The sequence below is a fragment of the Gopherus evgoodei genome, chromosome 3 (assembly GCF_007399415.2).
Source record: "Gopherus evgoodei ecotype Sinaloan lineage chromosome 3, rGopEvg1_v1.p, whole genome shotgun sequence".
Lineage (NCBI taxonomy): Eukaryota > Metazoa > Chordata > Testudines > Testudinidae > Gopherus > Gopherus evgoodei.
Window position 1 is genome coordinate 51,654,834 of NC_044324.1, and position 23,676 is coordinate 51,678,509.

General features: G+C 39.6%; 1 protein-coding gene across 2 annotated transcripts in view; it reads right to left on the reverse strand.

The window, feature by feature from the left end:
* The window catches only part of CSMD1 (CUB and Sushi multiple domains 1), a 2,060,432-nt gene that overhangs the window by 479,425 nt on the left and 1,557,331 nt on the right, over positions 1 to 23,676 (reverse strand). For both annotated transcript variants that reach the window (XM_030555566.1, XM_030555565.1), the window contains exons 18-20: positions 20,782 to 20,970; positions 13,380 to 13,496; positions 1,093 to 1,308 (exon numbers count right to left, since the gene is read on the reverse strand). In XM_030555566.1, coding sequence (XP_030411426.1) covers positions 1,093 to 1,308; positions 13,380 to 13,496; positions 20,782 to 20,970 — 522 coding nt within the window. The remainder of the gene's footprint in view (positions 1 to 1,092; positions 1,309 to 13,379; positions 13,497 to 20,781; positions 20,971 to 23,676) is intronic.

Sequence of the window (23,676 nt, forward strand, 5' to 3'; positions counted from 1 at the left end):
TTGTGTATTTATCTTCAAGTTCCTTTTGTGAGTTATTTAAAAATAGATTGATAGATCACATAAATAGTTTGATACACATTACATCATCTTACCACAGCTAACGTCTTGCTTGATTAATGTACAGTATCTGCAATGGGTTAAATCAGTCATCTGACAAGTAAAGCTATTGCTGCTGTTGTAACCAACAAGTCTTTTGAACAAGAAATTCAGTCATTATATTTTACTTGAAAACAGCAAGGTGTGTATGACTCTGTTTTAAATCAGAGAAGAAAAGGCATAATCTGTAGCTAATCAGCTTGCTACTTTTGAAAATTTTGGGGCAGTAGCTCCCCTGTCACTAAATATTCAGATCCAAGAAGGGAGAACAAGCAGATTAAACAATCACTGCTTTCTAGAGGGGTAATATCATGCAGCTCTACGGATTTATACATCCCAGAAGTGGGAACTGGAACAGAAAAAAAATGAAGAATTTATCTGTTCCATATGTGCACTCTTTGTTACAGCAATACAGAGTAAATAACAAGCAACTGTGACTTATGGGGTTTAAATTCCACTCAAATATTAGTTGATATAATTACCAGTACTTCTTGATATATTAAAGCCTGATAATTCAAACATTCTTTTTTATTTTTACATAATACATGGATACCAATCCCACCTGTTGCTATTGCCTTTCTGACATACTTTCTTCCGTTTATTGCTCACACATTTATCCCTTGCTTTACTTACTTCTTCAGTGATGGTTCTCTCCCTCAGCTGCACCCTTTCTGGCCATTTCTCACCAGTTTTCTTTGTCTGGCCAGGAGAGAGTTTATCCTTACTCCCAGTAGCCCCCTGTGTTCACTGGAGCAGGTCACATCTCAGACAGCCTCCTCTTCACCAATGAAGTCATTTCCCTCTCTGATTCGGTTAGCCTTCTTTACACTTGCTAATTCTGAGGTAATTTATTCATTGTTGCTCTATCTCCTATTCTGGAAACCAGGATTTATAAACACCTGAAACAACTTCTTTTTATTGCTATTTAGTCTGACTAAAATGTAAAACAATGATTGAAGTTATTTTCAAACCATTTGTTAGTCCTGAATTCTTTACCTGAAAATGTTATATTGAAACCTTCATAGGAGATTGAAAAGTCAGATATAAATCGAAGCTGTGCAGAGAAATTTCCAAAGAGGCCAGCTTTAATTGTAGGGGGTAACACTGAGCCAGTTAATCTCGCCACTGGTTCTGTGAAGCTGCCATCTTCAGTGATGAGCAAATAGTCATGAGAACTCTCGAGGTGAAAGGTGTGAAAGACCAACTGTACTCCTGGAAGAAAAAAAAAAGTGAGGGAGTGTTAAAAGGTAAAGGTATAGATTTGGAATGTAAGGTAGTTATTTGCTGCTGTAGCTGAGCTAGTTTTCTTTGTCTGGCTATACCGAAAGAAGGACAAGATACACTTGATATGGATTTAATCAGGGCACAACTTTATTATTAGATATCTGGGACTACCCAGCAGATAAAAGTGTACAGTTAAGGCAACTCCATGTTCATTCAAATAAGCACCTGTGGCTTCCACCAGCCCCCTTTCATTTTCCATCCAGGTTCCCCAACCATCTCATGGCTTGGACCTTACCATCCACCCTCCCCTCTTAGGATGGTTCAGGTGGGCTATAAGAAAGGGTACCAATCATAGGTGCCCCAAAACCTTCCCCCCCATTCTGTTCCTTTAATCAGCATCTCCTTTTTAAGTCCTTCACCAGGCCATTTATCTAGTCACTGGATGCCTTTCCTATGGAGTAACTGCACTTGACATCCACCCCACACTTACAAAATGAGTTGCAACATATAACTTAACCTCATTTTCTCCTCACTATAATAGGTCCTCCCTGACACTTGCTCTGGGGAAGGCGAGAAAAACCTCACTCCACTGAATCCATTATAGTGCTAAGGGGAAAATGCCTTCTCAGTCCCCCTAAAAAGGAGAGATTAGTGCAATGCCCACATCAGGTCCTAACCCAACCTGATATTAGCACCTCGAGAGGACAGATGGAGAGTGCTGCATTGCCTGTTTTATGGAGAAAGGGCTTTAATGCCCAGTCTTGACCCTTTTAAAGGCTTCCACACTTACATTCTCAGGGGATGAGTCAGCATTACCACACTGATCCCCACCCACCTTTTTGCAGTAGCTTCTGATCTCTTCCCCCACCCTTCACCATAAAGCATTGCTTCCCCTCCTCCAGCAAACTTGAACAATGTCCCCCCTACTTCAGGTGCAATGTGGTTATTCGCTTTACACACATGTGATACAGACTGAAAACATTCAAGGGATATGGAAGGAAAAACAACAATCAAGAGATTGTGGTCTAGTTGACAGAGCACTAGACTGGGAGCTATGAACTGATATTAATTCAAATTCTGTCACTAGCTTGCTTGTTTGTGTGGGCAACTCACGTAACTTCCCTGGGATTCATTTTCCCCATTTGTACAAGAGAAATAATACTACTTGACACACAGGAAAATTGTAAGAATTGTTAATTTATGTACAACATTTTGAAAAGCGGAAGCCATATATATAGGGTATACAAAGCATTATTATTTCATATGCACAGGGTATTCATGTGTTGAATACAGGTATCTAAGTGCATATCTGATGAGTGCACCTATATGCTCTATATCTAAAGGATATCCATAAATATGATCAATTTGTTCAGGTGGGTGGGTTGATTTAAGAATTTTCAAGGTCATCAAATGCTAAACCAAAGTTCTGCACTTGGCCATTCTGAAACCCTCACTGGTTTAGGGACTCCATGAAATCTAAATCAAGATCTCTAACACTGGCATTCCTATCACTACACATATCAAAAAGGTATTAATTTCCCTAATAGCCCTTTATCCTCAAACCTATACCTAAGCCCAAGGTGCTTGCCTACAGTGATCACCCTCTCAACTCCCTGGATGCAATTCCTTTGGAGAGAGCGAAGAGAAAAGGAAATGCTGAAAGAGTGCCTTTTCAGAATAATTACTGTAATTGTTGGAGACCGATGTCTCTTCTCTTTATAGTAAGGCTGTCATGAGCACTATGTAAGGCCAATTTTCATTTTACTAGACTATCCAGATATCCCTCCATAATCTAGGAATAAAAATATTTCATTATTGAGGTCAGTCCTTCCATTTCTGGCCTGAAGAGTCAATTGCTGACGTATTATGATCACATTCTATCCACTTTAAAGCAATTTTACTGCAGAGTCTATACTATTGTTGGGACAATTCTCTCCCTACTTCCGTTTTTTACAATGTTTGCAAAATTTATAGTCTTGAATTACTTTGAAACAAAAAATCCATTCTGCTGCTCAGCGTGAGGGAAATAAAATAAAAAAGCTATTGTGAAATGATACCAACTTTAACAAGCTAGCTCAAATATTCAATTATGGAATTATCTCAAAGGGTGGCCCCTTATTGATAACAGTGTCTATAATTCACCTAGAAGAGTTGTTATTCAGTTGAAGACTAATGTGAATCAACACAAAAACAACAATTTATGGCCTTATTGGTTTGGTATTTATTTATTTAAATGGCAGCTAATGCATTTCTTTTTATGGCAATTAAAAATGCTCTTTTTAATAATTCCAGATATATGTAGAATATGCTACATTTCTCTGTCTTCCCATTTTTCATAAATTCATAGAGTTTATAGCCAGAATAGACAATCAGATCATCTAGTCTGAATTCCTGCAATATCACAGCCCGTTATATTTCACCCAGTTACCCCTGTATTGAGTGCAATATCCCAAAAGTGTATCTTCCAACAAAGCATCCAGCCTTGATTTGAAGACAAAGGATGGAGAATCTGCCACTGCCCTTGACAGTTTGTTCCACTAGTTAACCATGGTCACTGTTAAAAACTTGCACCTCATTTCCCATTTGAATCTGTCTGGCTTTCTCTGCTACATTAAAGAGACTTTTAATACCCCCTATACTCTCACAATGAACAACAAACTAATCAATAAAGTCAACCAAAGGGAGACTATTCCATTTTAAGACAATTTTAGAAATTTATTTTCAATCTGCAGTGTATGTGACTTCATGACAGATCACTCCAAATCCAGCAGAGAAGGGATTTAAACTTGGGTTTTCTACATCACAAACCAGCTCCCTAACCCCCGGGTTATAGAGAAAGAACCAGCATGTCTGTCTCTGTTTCTCTTTCTTTCTTTCTTCTCCTTACAACAAAAGATTTGTGGAAACTGATAGAGCTTTGACAAAACAGCATACTTTGACAAAAAGGTTCTGAATGGCTCTACTAATAAGTCACTTCTCAGTCTTCTTTTGATAGGCCACACGCTTGAGATCAAGTCTCTCACTGTAAGACATTTTCTCTTTGAATAATTTTTGTGGCACTTTTCTGCACCTGCTCCAAACTTACAGCATCCTTTTTAAAATATGGACACCAGAACTGTACTTGTTCTTCCAGTACTGCTCTCAAGAATGCCATATACAAAGGTAAAATCACCTCTCAGCTCCTATTCCCTGTTTATTTTTCCCCACAGCATTGCACTGGAAGTTCATGTTGAGTTGTCAATCTACTAAATCCTCCCTAAATCCTTTTCAGGATACAGTCCCCTATTCTGTAGATATAGCATACATTCCTTGTACCTGCATGTTTAACTTTTCATATAACCATAGATTATTGGGTTTGGAATGGACCTCAGGAGATCATCTAGTCCAACCCCCTGCTCAAAGCAGGACCAATCCCCAAATAGCCCCCTCTAGGACTGAGCTCTCAACCTTGGGTTTAGCAGGCCAATGCTCAAACCACTGAGCTATCCCTCCCCCCAACTTTTCATTGGGCTGTATTAAAAAAAATATGCTGTTTGAATGGGCCCAGATTACAAAGCAATCAAGATAGTTCCGTATGACTGTCCTGTCTTAACAATTATTTTCCACACCACCAATCTTTGTGTCATCCATAAATTTTATCAGCAGTGATTTTATATTTATTTCCAGATCATTGATGAAAATGTGGAATAGTGTCTGGCCTAGTACTGATCCTTTTAGAACCCCACTAAACATTTTATGACATTTCTCCATTGACAACCACTTTTTGAGATCTCTGTTAACCAATAATAAAACAATTTATTTATTTATTTATTAATATTTTATAGTGCTAATATTTTAATTGAAATATCATGCAGTACTAAGTAAAATGCCTTACAAAACCTTAGTACATCAATGCAGTTGCTTTCACCAACCAAACTTGTAATCTCAAAGAAAGAAATCAGGTTTGTTTGAAAAGACCTATTTAATATAAAATCCTGTTGATAGACATTAAAGAATTATAGGATAGGAATATATGTATTATGACAAAGTTCCTCCTCTGCCTTGGTGGGTCCCGCGCTTTCTGGTGGATTTGCTCACCTCAGAGGTTCATGGCAGCCCCCAGTTTGGCTACCTTTGCTAGAGGCTCAAACCTGCCATTCACTCAGCTAACCTCATCACTGGTCAGCATGGGAGAAATGGAGAACAATCTCTGCAGGCTCTGTTGTCTCACCTAGTGGGTCAGGGACAGGTCAGATCCCTTTCCAAATTAGACCTTCCCATCTGGTGTTTCTCACAGACCAGGTCAACAGCTCCTGTTTCTGATAGGGAGTTGAGGAGACAGGGGGAACCCGAGTCAGCCCTCTATACTGGGTTCCAGCCCAGGGCCCTGCGGATAGCAGCTGTCTACAATGTCCCTTGTATCAGCTGCTTGATAGCTATAACTCCCTGGGCTACTTCCCCATGACCTCCCCCATCACCTTCTTTATCCTTACCACAGGACTTTCCTCCTGAAGCCTGATAACATTTGTACTCCTCAGTCCTCCAGCAGCACAGCCTCTCACTCCCTGCTCCTTGTGCACCCTCCACTAACTCATGGGAGGTCCTTTGTAAAACCAGGTGCCCTGATTAGCCTGCCTGTCTTAATTGATTCCAGCAAGTTCTTAATTGGCTCCAGGTGTCTTAATTAGCTTGAATTAGTTCTAGCAGGTTCCTGATTGCTCTAGGGCAGCCCCTGCTCTGGTCACTCAGGAAACAGAAAGCTATTCATCCAGTGACCAGTATATTTGCTTTCTACCAGACTGCTGCACCCAACTGGTCTGGGTTTGTCACAGTATCAATTGAATTCTATATCAGTGTTTCCATTATTTTGCCTGAAGAGTGATGTCAAGCTAAAAAATGGTTACCTAAATTTTTGTAACTGTTGTTCTTCAAGATGTGTTGCTTGTGTCCATTCCAAGTAGGTGTGTGCACGCCATGTGCACAGTCACCGGTGGGTTTTTCCCCTAGAAGTATCTATTGGGTCAGCTGTGAAGCTCCCTGGGATTGTGCCTTCATGGCAGTGAATGTAAGTCCCTGTAGACCCACCAGCTCTTCGGTTCCTTTTTGCTGGATACTCCAACAGAAAGGCAGGCGGGTGGGTCTTGGAATGGACAGGAGCAACACATCTCAAAGAACAACAGTTACAAGAATTTAGGTAACCATTTTTTAGCTTGACATCACTCTTCAGGCAAAATAATGGAAACACTGATATAGAATTCAATTGATACTGGGCACAAATGATACTGCGAGGTGTGACGCTGAGCAGATCAAGAGTGACTACAGGGCTCTGGGAGTACGGGTTAAGGAGTTTGGAGCGCAGGTGGTATTCTCTTCGATTCTTCCTGTTGAAGGTAGGGGTCCGGGCAGAAACAGATGCATCGTGGAGGTGAATGCCTGGTTGCGAAGATGGTGTCGCCAGGAGGGCTTTGGCTTCCTCGACCACGGGATGCCGTTTGAGGAAGGACTGCTAGGAACAGATGGCATTCACCTTTCGAAGCGGGGAAAGGCCTTATTTGCGCACAGACTGGCTAACCTAGTAAGGAGGGCTTTAAACTAGGTTCGACGGGGACAGGTGAGCAAAGCCCACAGGTAAGTGGGGAACAAGACCTGGGAGATGGGTTGGAAACAGGAGGGAGCACGGGCTATAATGGCAGAGAGGAAGGAGGGTCAGGGCAAAGCTGGGAGGCAAGATCAAACCAGTATCTTAGATGCCTTTATACAAATGCAAGAAGTATGGGTAATAAGCAGGAAGAACTGGAAGTGCTAATAAATAAATACAACTATGACATTATTGGCATTACTGAAACTTGGTGGGATAATACACACGACTGGAATGTTGGTGTGGATGGGTATAGTTTGCTCAGGAAGGATAGACAGGGGAAAAAGGGAGGAGGTGTTGCCTTATATATTAAAAATGTACACACTTGGACTGAGGTGGAGATGGACATAGGAGACGGAAGGGTGGAGAGTCTCTGGGTTAGGCTAAAAGGGGTAAAAAACACAGGTGATGTCGTGCTGGGAGTCTACTACAGGCCACCTAATCAGGCGGAAGAGGTGGATGAGGCTTTTTTCAAACAGCTAACAAAATCATCCAAAGCCCAAGATTTGGTGGTGATGGGGGACTTCAACTATCCAGATATATGTTGGGAAAATAACACCGCGGGGCACAGACTATCCAATAAGTTCCTGGACTGCATTGCAGACAACTTTTTATTTCAGAAAGTTGAAAAAGCTACTAGGGGGGAAGCTGTTCTAGACTTGATTTTAACCAATAGGGAGGAACTTGTTGAGAATTTAAAAGTAGAAGGAAGCTTGGGTGAAAGTGATCATGAAATCATAGAATTTGCAATTCTAAGGAAAGGTAGAAGGGAGTACAGCAGAATAGAGACAATGGATTTCAGGAAGGCGGATTTTGGTAAGCTCAGAGAGCTGATAGGCAAGGTCCCATGGGAATTAAGACTGAGGGGAAAAACAACTGAGGAAAGTTGGCAGTTTTTCAAAGGGACGCTATTAAGGGCCCAGAAGCAAGTTATTCCGATGGTTAGGAAAGATAGAAAATGTGGCAAAAGACCACCTTGGCTTACCCTTGAGATCTTGCGTGACCTACAAAATAAAAGGCGGCATATAAAAAATGGAAACTAGGTCAGATCACGAAGGATGAATATAGGCAAATAACACAGGAATGCAGAGGCAAGATTAGAAAAGCAAAGGCACAAAATGAACTCAAACTAGCTATGGGAATAAAGGGAAACAAGAAGACTTTTTATCAATACATTAGAAGCAAGAGGAAGACTAAGGACAGGGTAGGCCCACTGCTCAATGAGGAGGGGGTAACAGTAACGGGAGACTTGGAAATGGCAGAGATGCTTAATGACTTCTTTGTTTCAGTCTTCACTGAGAAGTCTGAAGGAATGTCTAGTATAGTGAATGCTTACAGGAAGAGGGTAGGTTTAGAAGAGAAAATAAGGAAAGAGCAAGTAAAAAATCACTTAGAAAAGTTAGATGCCTGCAAGTCACCAGGGCCTGATGGAATGCATCCTAGAATACTCAAGGAGTTAATGGAAGAGGTATCTGAGCCTCTAGCTATTATCTTTGGGAAATCATGGGAGACGGGGGAGATTCCAGAAGACTGGAAGGGGGCAAATATAGTGCCCATCTATAAAAAGGGAAATAAAAACAACCCAGGAAACTACAGACCAGTTAGTTTAACTTCTGTGCCAGGGAAGATAATGGAGCAGGTAATCAAAGAAATCATCTGCAAACACTTGGAAGGTGGTAAAGTGATAGGGAATAGCCAGCATGGATTTGTAAAGAACAAATCATGTCAAACTAATCTGATAGCGTTCTTTGATAAGATAACGAGCCTTGTGGATAAGGGAGAAGCGGTGGATGTGATATACCTAGACTTTAGTAAGGCATTTGATACAGTTTCGCATGATATTCTTATAGATAAGCTAGGAAAGTACAATTTAGATGGGGCTACTATAAGGTGGGTGCATAACTGGCTGGATAACCGTACTCAGAGAGTAGTTGTTAATGGCTCCCAATCCTGCTGGAAAGGTATAACAAGTGGGGTTCCGCAGGGGTCTGTTTTGGGACCGGTTCTGTTCAATATCTTCATCAATGATTTAGATGTTGGCATAGAAAGTACGCTTATTAAGTTTGCGGACGATACCAAACTGGGAGGGATTGCAACTGCTCTGGAAGACAGGGTCAAAATTCAAAACAATCTGGACAAATTGGAGAAATGGTCTGAGGTAAACAGGATGAAGTTCAATAAAGACAAATGCAAAGTGCTCCACTTAGGAAGGAACAATCAGTTTCACACATACAGAATGGGAAGAGACTGTCTAGGAAGGAGTATGGCAGAAAGAGATCTAGGGGTCATAATGGACCACAAGCTTAATATGAGTGAACAGTGTGATACTGTTGCAAAAAAAGCAAACATGATTCTGGGATGCATTAACAGGCGTGTTGTAAACAAGACAAGAGAAGTCATTCTTCCGCTTTACTCTGCGCTGGTTAGGCCTCAACTGGAGTATTGTGTCCAGTTCTGGGCACCGCATTTCAAGAAAGATGTGGAGAAATTGGAGAAGGTCCAGAGAAGAGCAACAAGAATGATTAAAGGTCTTGAGAACATGACCTATGAAGGAAGGCTGAAGGAATTGGGTTTGTTTAGTTTGGAAAAGAGAAGACTGAGAGGGGACATGATAGCAGTTTTCAGGTATCTAAAAGGATGTCATCAGGAGGAGGGATAAAACTTGTTCACCTTAGCCTCCAATGATAGAACAAGAAGCAATGGGCTTAAACTGCAGCAAGGGAGATTTAGGCTGGACATTAGGAAAAAGTTCCTAACTGTCAGGGTAGTCAAACACTGGAATAGATTGCCTAGGGAAGTTGTGGAATCTCCATCGCTGGAGATATTTAAGAGTAGGTTAGATAAACGTCTGTCGGGGATGGTCTAGACAGTATTTGGTCCTGCCATGAGGGCAGGGGACTGGACTCGATGACCTCTCGAGGTCCCTTCCAGTCCTAGAGTCTATGAGTCTATGAGTCTAACAGTTACAAGAAATTAGGTAACTGTTTCTTCTTCTTCAAATGCTTGAACGTGTCAATTCCAAGTAGTGACTCCCAAGCATCTCTTAGAAGGAGGGGTCAGAGTTCAACCGGTCACAGATTGCAGCACCGCTCTGCTATATGCGGCATCGTCTCTGGCCTGCTGCATAATGGGATACTGTGATGTAAAGGTGTGGATTGATGACCACATCGCTGCCCTGCAGATATCTTGAATGGGGACTTGCACCAGGAACACTGCCAAAGATGTCTGAACCCTTGTGAAGCATGCCGTCTGTGCAGGTGTAGGTATATTTGCTAGGTTGTAGCATGCCTTGATACAGCTCGTGATCCATGAAGAGATTATTTGGGACAAAACTGGAAGCCCCTTCATCCGGTCTGCAATCACAAGGAAGGGTTATGTTGATTTCTGAAATGGTTTTGTTCTTTCAGTGTTAAAGGCTAACACTCACCTGACATCCAGAGAGTGGAGCCTTCACTCCCTGTTGCTAGTGTGATGCTTAGGAAAAAAACACTGGAAAAAAAATATGTCTGGGTTCATGTGGAATTGCGAAACTACCTTTGGGAGAAAGTCTGGGTGTGGCCGCAACTGCACCTTGTCATATTAGAAAACAGTATATGGGGGCTCAGAAGTCAAGGCCTTAAGCTCAAGCAGCCTCATGGCTGATGTTATAGCCACCAAGAACACTACTTTCCAGGAAAGGTAGAGAAGAAAGTATGTTGCTAGGGGCTTCAAGAGAGGGCCCATCAGTCTTGAGAGCACCAGGCTGAGATCCCATGTGGGGACTGGCTGTCTTACTTGAGGGTACAGTCTACCTAGTCCTTTGAGGAAGCGGCCAACCATGAGTTAGGAGAAACCAAGTAACTGGCTGAACTGGGATGGAAAGCTGAGATAGTGGCCAGTTGTACCTTTGTTAATGACACAGAAAGACCTTGCTGTTTCAAGTGCAGTAATTAATCCAAAATAAAGGGAATTGATGACTGTAAAGATGGAATGTCCTTTTGTAATGACCAAATAGAGAATCTCTTCCATTTAGCCAAATAAGTGGCCCTAGTGGATGGCTTCCTGCTGCCAAGGAGAACTTCTCTAACAGGGTTGTAGCATGTGAGCTCCAAAGGATATAGCCATGGAGTTCCACGCCATGAGGTGGAGAGACACTATACTGGGATGCTGGAGGCAGCTGTGGTCCAGCATGATCAAGTTCAGGACCAGGGGAAAGTCAACAAGAGAACAGACCTCGCTGCATCCACTGTATAACCGCCTCCCCTCCTCCCCATGTTCCATAGCCGCCTCACCCAGACGCCCAAGAACGCAGGGGTGGGGAAGGGAGAGGCCCTGGGCACCCAGCCACTCCACTCCAGAGGATGGCCCAAGCAACAGAAGGCTGTCATTCAAATAGTTTTGATTTGTAGTGTGGCTACAATAAGCAATGTGGCATTGTCCTTCTCTCCTCTCTCACCCAACCCGGGCTACCTTGTCCGTTATCTCATTTTCTAAAAATTAATAAAGAAAGAATGCATGGTCTCAAAACAATAATTACTTTATTTCAAAGGGGGCAGGGTGGTTGGCTTACAGGGAATTAAAATCAACAAACGGGATGGGTTTGCCTCAGGGAGAAACACACACAACTGTCACACTGAAGCCTGGCCAGTCATGAAACTGGTTTTCAAAGCCTCTCTGATGCGCAGCGCATCTTGGTGTGCTCTTCTAATTGCCCTAGTGTCTGGCTGCTCAAAATGGGATGCCAGGTGATTTGCCTCAACTTCCCACCCCGCCATAAATGTCTCCCCCTTACTGTCACAGATATTATGGAGCACAAAGCAAGCAGCATTAACAATGGGAATGTTGGTTGTGCTGAGGTTTGACCAACAGTGCCAATGAGCTTTTAAACGTCCAAAGGCACATTCTACCACCATTCTGCACTTGCTCAGCCTATAGTTGAGCAAGTATACTGACCAGGCTTCATGAGCCATGGGAGCATGGGGTAGGCTGGGGTAGGTGCGACCTCATGGTGATGCCAGCTGGGAGAGCAGCCTGAGGCAGAAGCCTTCAGCTCGCATGATATTCCAGGCAGGACTGAATCTCCATGAGATGAAATGTAAAGAAGAGAATAACCTGGAGTCTCTTGCAAATGATGTATCTCAACCCACCAGTGGATTTCAGGAAGCTTCTAGATGGAGCGCCATGACAAGGGCTTGATTAACCCAACACTGGGCCCTGTCCTAGGCAAACATACACTTCTCTCAGCGTAGTGTGGAGGGAAGGTTCTGGAGGGAGTTGCAATGAACAGAGCAGCAAGCTAGGCTCAGTACTGCAAGACAAGAGTCTGCAAAGTGAGTGTGAGACAGGCTCAGTCTCCAAACCACCCATCTCACTCACCCATTTTAGGATTATGATGCCAAAGCAGAGGGTACATATATGTAATGGTGAGTCACAAAAAAAGACAAATGGCAGATTTGGTGGGTTGCCTTCCTAAAAACTTTGGGAAACACTGTCTTAGGTAAACATCACCTTTCATTCCAGTGATTAATTTACCTTTATCCATTATAATGAAGTCCAAAATAGTTCCGTTATGTTGTGAAATTATCACTTTTAATTTTTAGAAACTTTAATAATGGTTTACTCAGTACTGGCTGAGTGAGACTTGCAGCATGACTCCCAGATGAAGTCCCCTTGAACACAAACTTTCTTTCTACAGATTACTGACAGGTGCTTACGGAGTAAATCATCCTATTTTTAATTTGATTTGGTGATCTGAAACAGACCCCCACTATACCTCCTCCAGGGTTTTGTGGTTTAATATACACACACAGTCTCTTTGCTGGATAGAATGCTATAGTTGCTTAAGTGCATATCAACATACCAAATTATTGTTGCAAAACACAGAACTAATTTGTTAACTACAATACTGTTATTGCATGCCGGTATGTGATACAGAGAGAAAGAAATGTTTTACATTACTGACTGCAGCCTAAAAGAGTCCACAATCCCTATACTGCAACACATTGGTGAATGTTTCAAGCATGTAGCATTCAAAAGTTACAAACAGAGAAATGTCATCAATTTGACTGTAGGACCTTGCTACACTTTACCCAAAATGTATATTTTAATTGTGCTCTTAATTAGCCACAGGTGTTATTTTAATGTTTTTCCTCTTCCTGCTGCATCTCTATCTTCCTTCAAAATAAATTACAACATGCATAAATGACAAATATCTGACAAGACTAATACCAACAGCGTGTTTCAGGTCTGTCACTCTTAAAAGGAAACTTTTTTTATTCCTCTTTTTAAACGTTTTAAGAGAACAAAAGTAAGGCCATTATATTTAAAAGTATTTATTTGGGGAAATTAATTATGGATTTCCTTCTTCCACAGATTAAAAAAATTCAATTTAATTCTGTCTGAATCAGAGATTTCTTTAGTAATATATTGTTCTGTACATTTTCAATTCATATTATATTCTTACCTTTGCCATGTGACACTTCAATAATCCAAGTGCAGTTTAACGAGTTTGGATAAAAATCAGGAAAACCCGGCGACAGAATGGTTCCACTCTTCCCATGAATATAGCCACCACATAGAGCTTAACAAGGAAGAAAGAAATTCATTATATTGGGCACTCTGCTGAGAGACTAAAACTCAGATATTGTTATTGGACATTTTTGCTTGATAAATTTATCAGTACAGTGACCCAGAGAAAAATTATGATTTATTTTAAGATAGTTACTTCTCAATGCACAGTAGAATATCAACAGATTTAATACATGCATGTTTGCATTAAGACACAAAGTTACCAGAGAGTGATTGGTTTCCTTGGTAACCCTTCTGGGAGAGGTGTCTTAGCATGAGTGTTTGGGCATGGAATGGATTGTAAGAAAATGCAAATTGAAGACATGGGTTTTACATTTTAGAGAGCGCAGTTAAGTAGAACAGTGATAAGGACAAGGATAAATACTGTACTGTAGGATAACAAATATGACTGTTATCTCTTAATATAGGCGGAGTGAAGTATCAAGTGAAACAAAAATGCACAAGAATCCCAAACAACAGGTGCACCATACTGTGACAGGAACCAATGAGAAATAGGCTGGACCTTATCTTCAGCATGACCTACTTCAGAGTATGAAACTTTTCACATATAGTTGTAATGGATAATATACTTAAAGGGAAGAGTACATCAGGCAGTTTGCATCACATTAAAACTTTTACACCTTTTTTCAGAAAAATAATATGCCTTTATACCTTTTCTCTCCACGTGCTGCAGAAAAAAAAAAAGATAGGTATGGAGATTTTTCCATCTTTTCCAGAAATGTAAATAGTGCCATCATCACTAAGTTATTTGTAGTTGAATATTCTCCAAGGCACAAAACTAAACTAGAAAACATGAATACTAACATTTGTTAAAGCAGGCTTCTTAAATTTGAATGGCACATTAAGTGTCATTTAAGATTTGTATTTATATACAGGTAAATTGCTCACCGATCTCATAATTACACTGTGGTTGCCTCTGATGTCTCTCTCTTTCTTGCTTTATTTTAAAATTTAAAAAATCTACATATTTAACAAATAATATGATGAAGTATTAGTTTGCTTTTTGTTTTCTATCTGTTAAAACTGAACTAAATGTAGTAGACATAGAGAAGCAGCTAGACTAATATGTACAATAAATTTGCAGTGATAGTGTGCTCAAAACACTGTAGCATTATAGCTGAAATGCCATTTTTAATTCTCCTCAATTATTCTGAGATGCTGCAGAAGTTTCTGAATAATTCTATAAACATAATTTATATATTTATGAACCCATGCCATGGACCAGAATTGTGGGCACATCTGACCCCATTTAAACAGGAAAAGGAGTTTAGATATGAAGAAGTGACAATTCTTATATTTATAAATATGTGGTAACAGTGAAATTGTTTTGGTATATTATATATGTGCCCACATGCACACTCATACACACATTCTCCCTCCCCTCTGACTAGAAACTAGATATAAGTGCAGAATTTCAACTCATCCTTAACTATGGAACCACAATTGAAAACTACATAAAGCCAACTATATTATTTAGAGGGATATTTGACTACTGGGTCCCAGTACATGTAGTTCTTTTTATACTCTGTTTTATAATACAAAGGAGATTGCCATGAAACAGGGTAATGAACTTTTCCATTAGACTTTTCTTCTGTTTATTCCCTACCTGAAGTTGCAATCTAATGTCTATGAAATCATCAATAGATAGAGTTGGGCAGGAAGCAGTTCTCCTATCCTGCAAGAATTCTTGAGATTTTGTAAAATTTTCCAATCCCGAATTGAGATGAAAAGTTAAAATCTCAAAAAAAAAATTGCAAACTGAAAATCTGAAAATATTTCAGATAAGGTCACTAAAAACATTTTATGTAAATCATTTTGAAACATTTAAAAACTGGGGGAATGAAAATAATTTTTTTACACAAATCTTTATCTTGAATTAACTTAATTTTAAAAAGAAAAAGTAGTTTTGAACTGAAACTCACTTTTTTTAGAAAGTCAAAATGGGCCATTTTAACAAAAAAAATTCAGAACAAGTAATTTGTTGAAAACAACCCTTTTCCATGAACAGTCTTATGACAAATTGGCATTTTCCAATTAAAACATATATTGTGGAAGAATCCTCAGACAGCAATATCACTAATCTCTTTGATGTGGCTACCTTTTGCTGATTGCAATCAGTTCTATGTTGTTACCTCGATGTGCCAGTTTTCCAGGCTTGGAGTGACAGATTGTCTTCATGAGAGTGATGTCAATAACCACCAAACATATTTATTGTATTCTTTCTTAGCTGACAGATTAACCTTAGGCCCTTTAAAAAAAAATACCATCCCAGGACTTGTTCTCTGTCCAATTAAAATGGAGTTGTAGATGGGAGTTCAAGAGTCTAAGAGATATACGACATCCCAAGGCGTGCATGCGAGTGCGATGGAATGAAAAACAAAAGAAAAGTGAGGGGGTGCTCATTTACCTTAGCTTTTCTTCTGCCCTGCTTCAGAAGGTCTCTACAATTCCCTAGCATATAGTATGGATGCTGGATCTTGGACACAAGGACAAACTTTAACTGAAAAAAAGTGGACTCTGCATATTGCAATCTTATGGAATTTGCATCCCCCACAAGGCCATGATGACAATTTTAGTCTATATATTAAGTGTATATTTTAATTCACCTAAATAGTATATACTATTCATATTATTCAAGCCAAACTGTTCAAACTTGTTGAATTTGTGTTGAATTTATTTTTAGTCAATTAAAAAAAACCCTGGCTGATTGTCAAAGCTAGTGACCAAACAAAACTCTTACTAAAGTAATTTCCTATTTATGAGTAATGTGGCCATCCCCACCCACCCCCCCCCACACAAAAACCTACACAAAAATGAGAAAATAAGTTAAACAGAAATTAAAAGGTACAGTGCCAAAAGTGAAATCACTGCATGATGCATGGAAAATTTTTCAAGACACCATAATAGACGCTCAACTTCAATGGGTACCCCAAATTCAAAAACATAGTAAGAGAACCAAACAAGTGCCACCATGGCTAAACAACAAAGTATAAGAAGAAGTGAGAGGAAAAAGTTATCCTTTAAAAAGTAGAAGTTAAATTCTAGTGAGGAAAATAGAAAGGAACATAAATTCTGGCAAGTGAAGTGTAAAAACATAATTAGGAAGGACAAATAAAACAAAAAAAAATGTGAAAAACAGCTAGCCAAAGAAGCAAAAAATAATAGCAAAAACATTTTGTAAATACATCAAAAGCAAGAAGCCTACTAAAGAACCAGTGGGGCCACTTGACAATCAAGATTCTAAAGGGGGTACGGAACGGCTTCTATATGAGGAGATATTAATAAGATTGGGACTTTTAGCTTGTAACAGAGAAAATTAAGGAGGGATATAATACAGGTCTATAAATTCATGACAGGTGCAGAGAAAGTAAATAAGGAAGTGTTAGAGAATGGAACATATAGTAAGGATTATATATACACATACAGAGAATATGTATATCTATCTCCTTACTATATGTTCCATTCTGTGCATCCGATGAAGTGGGCTGTAGCCCACGAAAGCTTATGCTCTCATAAATTTGTTAGTCTCTAAGATGCCACAAGTACTCCTGTTCTTTTTGCGGATACAGACTAACACGCAGGGGTGGCTCTGGCTTTTTTGCTGCCCCAAGCACAGCAGTCAGGCAGCCTTCGGTGGCTTGCCTGTGGGAGGTCCCCGGTCCCAAGGATTCAGTGGCTTGCCTGTGGGAGGTCCGCTGGTCCCATGGCTTTGGCGTACCTGCCACCGAATTGCCACCGAATCCATGGGACCGGTGGACCCCCCTCAGGCAACCTGCCAAAGGCTGCCTTACTGCTGCCCTCACAGGGACGGTCAGGGTGCCCCTCATAGCTTGCCACCCCAGGAATGTGGTTGGAGCACTGGTGCCTGGAGCCACTGCTGCTAACATGGCTGCTATTCTGAAACCGAATTTTATTACAGTCTTTGAACATGATTTTATGTTGTCCATGGTAGCTTGGCAAACTATGCTAAAATATGGTTCAGTAGGAACCACGTCTGAATTGTGATTTCACTAGAGCTCAGTGAATAAGTCAGTTAATAATTGCTTCAATATCTTTTGCCTCTCTTTTCATTCACAAACTGTCCATGAGCTGTTCAAAATTATTCAAGGAGTAATTTCTGCAAAGAATACTTATTCTGTAGATTGCTCATGAGCAGCTTCAGTATTGAGCATATTCTGTATTCTAAAATCAAAATGTGAGCTGTGTTGATTAGTTTTCTTTGGAAATCTAGGTTGCAGGTTTTCTTTTCCAGATAGGATGAATCAGGTTGCTTGAGTACTGTCATAAACAGATAGTTAAGGGTTAATGCCTCTTTTACCTGTAAAGGGTTAAGAAGTTCACCTAGCCTAGCTGACACCTGACCAGAGGAACCAATGGGGGAAGAAGATGTTTCAAAAGGAAGGAGGGAAGTTCCTTTGTTTAGTCAGTTTCAGCCAGAGAAAAAAAGATCAAGGAACCAGCCTCCTATCAGAGTAGTAAGTTTTAGAAAGGAATAAATAGGTTTATGTTTTTTTTCTTTTGTACTTGTCTTGGTGCAAATTAAAGGAATGATCAAATTGGTGCCAAGTATTAGAGGGGCAGACGTGTTAGTCTGGATCTGTAAAAGCAGCAAAGAATCCTGTGGCACCTTATAGACTAACAGACATTTTGAAGCATGAGCTTTCGTGGGTGAATGCATCTGACGAAGTGGGTATTCACCCACGAAAGCTCATGCTCCAAAACGTCTGTTAGTCTATAAGGTGCCACAGGATTCTTTGCTGCTTTTATCAAATTGGGTATTCTTGTGTGTAGTAGATTTTTGCCCAGGGGAACATCCTCTGTGTTTTGAATCTGTTGTCTGTGAGAGTAGCTGGTATGCTAATCTCTCCCAGAGGGTTTTCTTTTACCTTTCTTTTCTTTAATTAAAAGACTTTTTCTTAATACCTGATTGATTTTTCCTTGTTTTTAGATCCAAGGGGGCTGGATCTGGATCCACCAGGAGTTGATGGGAGAAACGAGGGGGGATGGTTAATTTCTCCTTGTTTTAAGATCCAAGGGGTTTGGATCTGTGTTCACCAGGAAATTGGTGAAGTCTCTCAAGGCTACCCAGGGAAGGAAAGTAGTGCTTGTGAATGGTGGTAGCCAGACCAGATCTAAGCTATTAATTGAGCTTAGAGCTTCTCATGCAGGTCCCCACATCAGTACCCTAAAGTTCAGAGTGGGGAAGGAACCTCGACAAGTACATACATATCCGTTTAGCTTAAAAATTTGAATTACTGTATGCAATTCACTTAAAATTTCCTCTCTCTCTCTCAATAATTGATAACTAGAACATCTGGGGGGAGAGAGGGAAAAACAGAAAAGAGGTGCAAATGAAGGAAAAGCAAATTCTCTTTTTTTACTCGAATATATGTTGACATAATTCTATAATATTCACTGGCCTCCAGTCTGAAAACTTTGTCTCCAGTTTTCAAACAGCGTTCCAGTGTAGCGTAGCTACACACATTGATAAAACACTGTGTTGTCACCACACCTCAACCTTTCCAAGATGGACCATCTTGATGAAGAGACATTTCTCCCCTCAATGTTCATACCTTTCGCCATTGATTTTACAAGTTTGGCAGCTGTGTACCATGCAATATATATTTTGGAGTAGGATAAGACCCTCAGTGAGAATGCTTTTGGCGGCACTTCACACAGTACCACAAACTGAACATAAATTAGATATTCCTGTACACATATTGCATTAATCCATAAGGCAGTGAAAAGCTGAACCATCAATGAGCTCTTTCATTTCTAGATCAATCATATACCAAGTCTACATAGATAATATGTTTTCCCCCTCCCAGTTATGCTTTATAATGCAAGTTTTTATTCTTAGTGTTATCTAGGTATTTAATATATATCCACGATCATAGTATCTGAGAGCCTGCACATAGTGATAAGTTTGTACTTTAAAATTCGACTCAACCATTTCAGCTCGGACAGAAATCAAATAGAAAAAAAAACATATTATATAAAAAACTATAATATGGGAATGCTCATGTTGTTGCTTCTGTTGGCTGAGCTCATTGCACGCTCCAGAGACTCTTTGCATCCCTCCATTCTCCTCCATGGCTCCTGGTGTGCCATCCACCCACCCCCACTATTTTTGGGTCCCCCATCAAATTCCTCTTCTGCTCCCCCCACATGCCAGGGCCTCTGTATGTCCCCCATTCTTCCCTTCCCCTATGCCAGCATCCTTCCCATTTTCCCTCCATCAGAGAGCGTGTGCCCTTCATTCCTCCCTTCCCCTGCTCTCCCCATGCCAGGGTTCGCCATTCTCCCCCACCAGGGGCTCTTTGTGCCTCTGATTACCCCCATTTTCACCTCCCCCAATATCAGGGTCTCCCATTGTGCCCTCCATGCCAAGGGCTCTGTGTGCCCCCTCATTCCCCGCTCCCCCCATCATTATTTTTCTTTTTTTCTTTCATTCATTCAGGCTATTAACACTTTAAACTGTATTGAGACAATGCACTGTGTTGAGATGTGAGCGTTCTTATGCCACCATCAATCAGTTCTTTGATCTATACACAGTTCAGACTTGATTGAAGGGAAAGGGTCTGCTAAGTAGATGCCAGGGGCTTAATGTCACACCAACTTTTACCCTTATGGTTTTCTGATTTTTGACCTCTATTCATATGGTTCTGCCCACTGATGACTAATACATTTCCTGGAATTTTGGAATTGATCAGATATAGCAGTCATAATTTATCAAATAATAGACAAAGAAATGCCACTGAGTTGAGTATAGAGTCTCAAAAACTTGGTCAACTTATTTTTATGACATTATAGCAAGGAAGTGGTGTTAATTAGAGCACAGAACTTGGCGTCAGGACTCTGGGTTCAAATCCTGGATCAACTGAAGTCAATGGACTTCCATGGGATCAGTATTTCGCCCCTTCTTTCCATTCCCAGAATTTTTGCTTCAACATGTCACAAAATCTGCCTGCATTTGAGAGCACATACATCTGTAAAATGAAGATAATACTTACCTAACTCACAGGGATGTAATTCATTAATTGATTACAATTTGTAAATTAAACTATTTGTAAATACCATTAAGTTCCTTACTTGAAAGGCAATCTAGACATATTAAGTATTGCTTTGATTATGAATAGAATCATTTTAAAAAGATTTGGACTCTGGTGTGATGGAAGGGAGGGTAGCAGTAGTAATGACATGGTTAGTTATCAATCAGAAGAGAGTCACTTCCTTGGATTTTTATATTGTCGTCATTTAAAGCATAGGACACCTACCATCACAGCTGGGTAATGCATGATTCCACTGATGGTTTCTTTCACATATGAGTGGCTCCTCATCACTCAGTGTATATCCTGGCTCACAGCTGAAAGTTACTACAGATCGGACACTGAAGTTATTACCATGACGATGGCCATTCACAGGAATCCCTGGGTCAAGGCAGGAATCCGATTCCAGTGTAACACCTGAAATATACAAATTTAGTGAAATTACTATTAAAAAAAAACCAGAAAGAGAAGGGTAACAGAAGATGAAGAAACATCCTGTATTCCAAATAGAATATTTGGAAATGACTTCAGGTCTGTGGTGTGGCACCCGAATCTCTTATAGATGCAGTCAATGTCTCAAGCCAAAGACAGTGTTTCATTTCTGAGACTTAAAACAAAACAAAAAAAGGGCCAACGCCAACTGGAGTATCAAAAGATTAAAGCTTGAAAATGTATTTTTATTCCGTACTGTCAAAAAGAAACCCAGAACAAAAGGAGTATAAGCTAAAAGTCTGAATGAGCACAGCAAAACAGGTCTAGTGAGAAGGTCAGAATAAAGTCTGTCTTTTTTTTTTCTTATCTCAAAATTTTTATTTCCTTTACTCTACTATTTCACTGGCTCTCTCCTCCTCCACCCCCACTCTAATTCCACCAAAACATTTACATTGTTTTCTTGTAGATCTAGAAACTCCAAATTCCCATCTGACTTGGGCTTAATCCACAGCCTATTAGGCTCAATGGGAGTCTTTCCTCTGAATTCAGTGAACTTTAAAATCAGACACTGCTAATAACAGAAAATTAACAACAATTACAACAACATTAAGGTTGCAAATTCAAGCACTCAAAAGTTAGAAAATGCCAAAATTAAGGTTGCCTGTTGAAAAAATAGAATGTGATCATATAATTAAAGTCTGTATCATAATGCATCCATACAAAGGGGGCCAAATTAAGGTTGCACAGGCAACCATAATTGTAGCACTCCTTATCTTTTCAGTGCTTGCCTTTTCCAACTGGGCAATGTTCTTCTTACATAGTTTTTATTTTTTGTGTTTAATTTCAAAGGTCTTCTAAAAAGCAAACTGAAAGAACCAAAAATTCTATCATATTGTAGCATCATAAGCACACCCACATAGTTCACCAGCTAGTGGTACAACACAAGTGCATTGAAAATGGATGTGTCATTAAGAAGAACACACTTGATCCTTTATGCTGATGGAATAAAATTGTTGATATCTGAATTCAAGTAGGCTTCCTTTTGTCTTACAAAAGGGCCACTGGGTTTGTCTTCACTAGGAAAAAACTGTTGGTACAACAAGATAACTAATTTGAAATAGATATTTTGCTGTAAAAATCTTAGAGACCAAGAAGAGGGTATTTAATCTCAGTGTACTATATTGACGTAAAAACAGGGGGAAGTGTGTTTGTGGGGGCGGGGCAGGGGAGAACGTCCAGGGTTTACCTCCACTATTTACACTGAGGTAAAGTTACTCTATGTCTTGTCTCCACTAGGATTTTATAATGATATGGCTAACTTAACTTAATTGTGCTTTCTTTCTGAAAGAGACTTTGGTGAAGGACGAAAAACAAAAGCAGGAAGAGGAATGGACAAAGATACAGATCTATCCGAAGAGGTGCAAGATGAGAAATGGCAAGCTATTCACAAGGTATTTTTAAAAGAATCCATTTAAACTCTGAATATGGGGATCTTGATTATCCATAAAATAATTTCCTCTCTTGCCTAGGTTTTTAAAAGCACAATATTTTTTTAGCTTCCCAGACATTAACATTTATAACTTAGTTTCCATTTCTCCCCCAAAACATATGGGATTTTAGTTAATGGTTAAGTATTACTGCAAAACACAGTGATCTTTAGAACTCAAGCTTTGGTATGGTATTTTAAAGAGCTGTGTAGATGCTCGCATTTAGACATATTTTTCAACTTTTTTGTTGTGTTGGCTATAGAGATTCTTCATTATTGATTCAATTAAACATTCTTTAATGACTTGGAACTAAAATTAATTATTTTAGAAATGTGTTTAATCATTTGAGCTCTAAAGTGGAAACAAGAATTTGTTGTTATAATATGAAAGGCAGCATACAAAGGCACTTTAATATTACACACTGAACTTATTAAACTGGTGTGAGTGTGTGTATTAGAGTGAACTTTGTTTGTTATGTTTTTAGTGAATTTAATACTCCAGAAAGGTCATGGGATGACAGTTTTGGAGACTGAAGTCTATTATTTTTTTCCTGAAAATAGGCAAAGGACAAATAAAATCTTCCTAATACTGCCCTTCCCACGTGACCTGTATCTATTTACCTTATATTAGAGTAAACTTGTTCTTTACAATATCTGATATTAAATCACAAGAGCAGAATTAGGTAAATAAAAAAAGAAACAAGCACACACAAAAATGGAAAACTTCTTGAAGAAACTCTAAGAATTTGTAACTCTCTAAGTATGTGAGGGGAAAAAAAGCCTGCAGATCTGAAATTTTTCACTGATGTCTATTTACACTGGGCATGAAAAACAATTTATGATATAAATACTGAAATCTAGGGGAATCCTAACATGGAATCACCTTACATTTTTTTCCATATTAGCTCTATCACAAATATTTTGTTTACATTCAATCTCTTAATCATTTAATTGTTAGTTGAATTACTGTATTGTAAAATTACATGCTGGCAAACTCTAATTATCTACATATCTGGGGCAGTATCCAAAATATTTAGATAACTGATTTTTTGATTAATACAATTAGTTGTGATATGTATTTTGGATTCACAGGAGAAACTGTATCCAATGTAATACATGTTTAATAACAAGGATCTGGATACTCAAGGTTTAACTGTAATAAGCATATAACAACATAGCAGGACCTCAGAGTTACTGACACACTA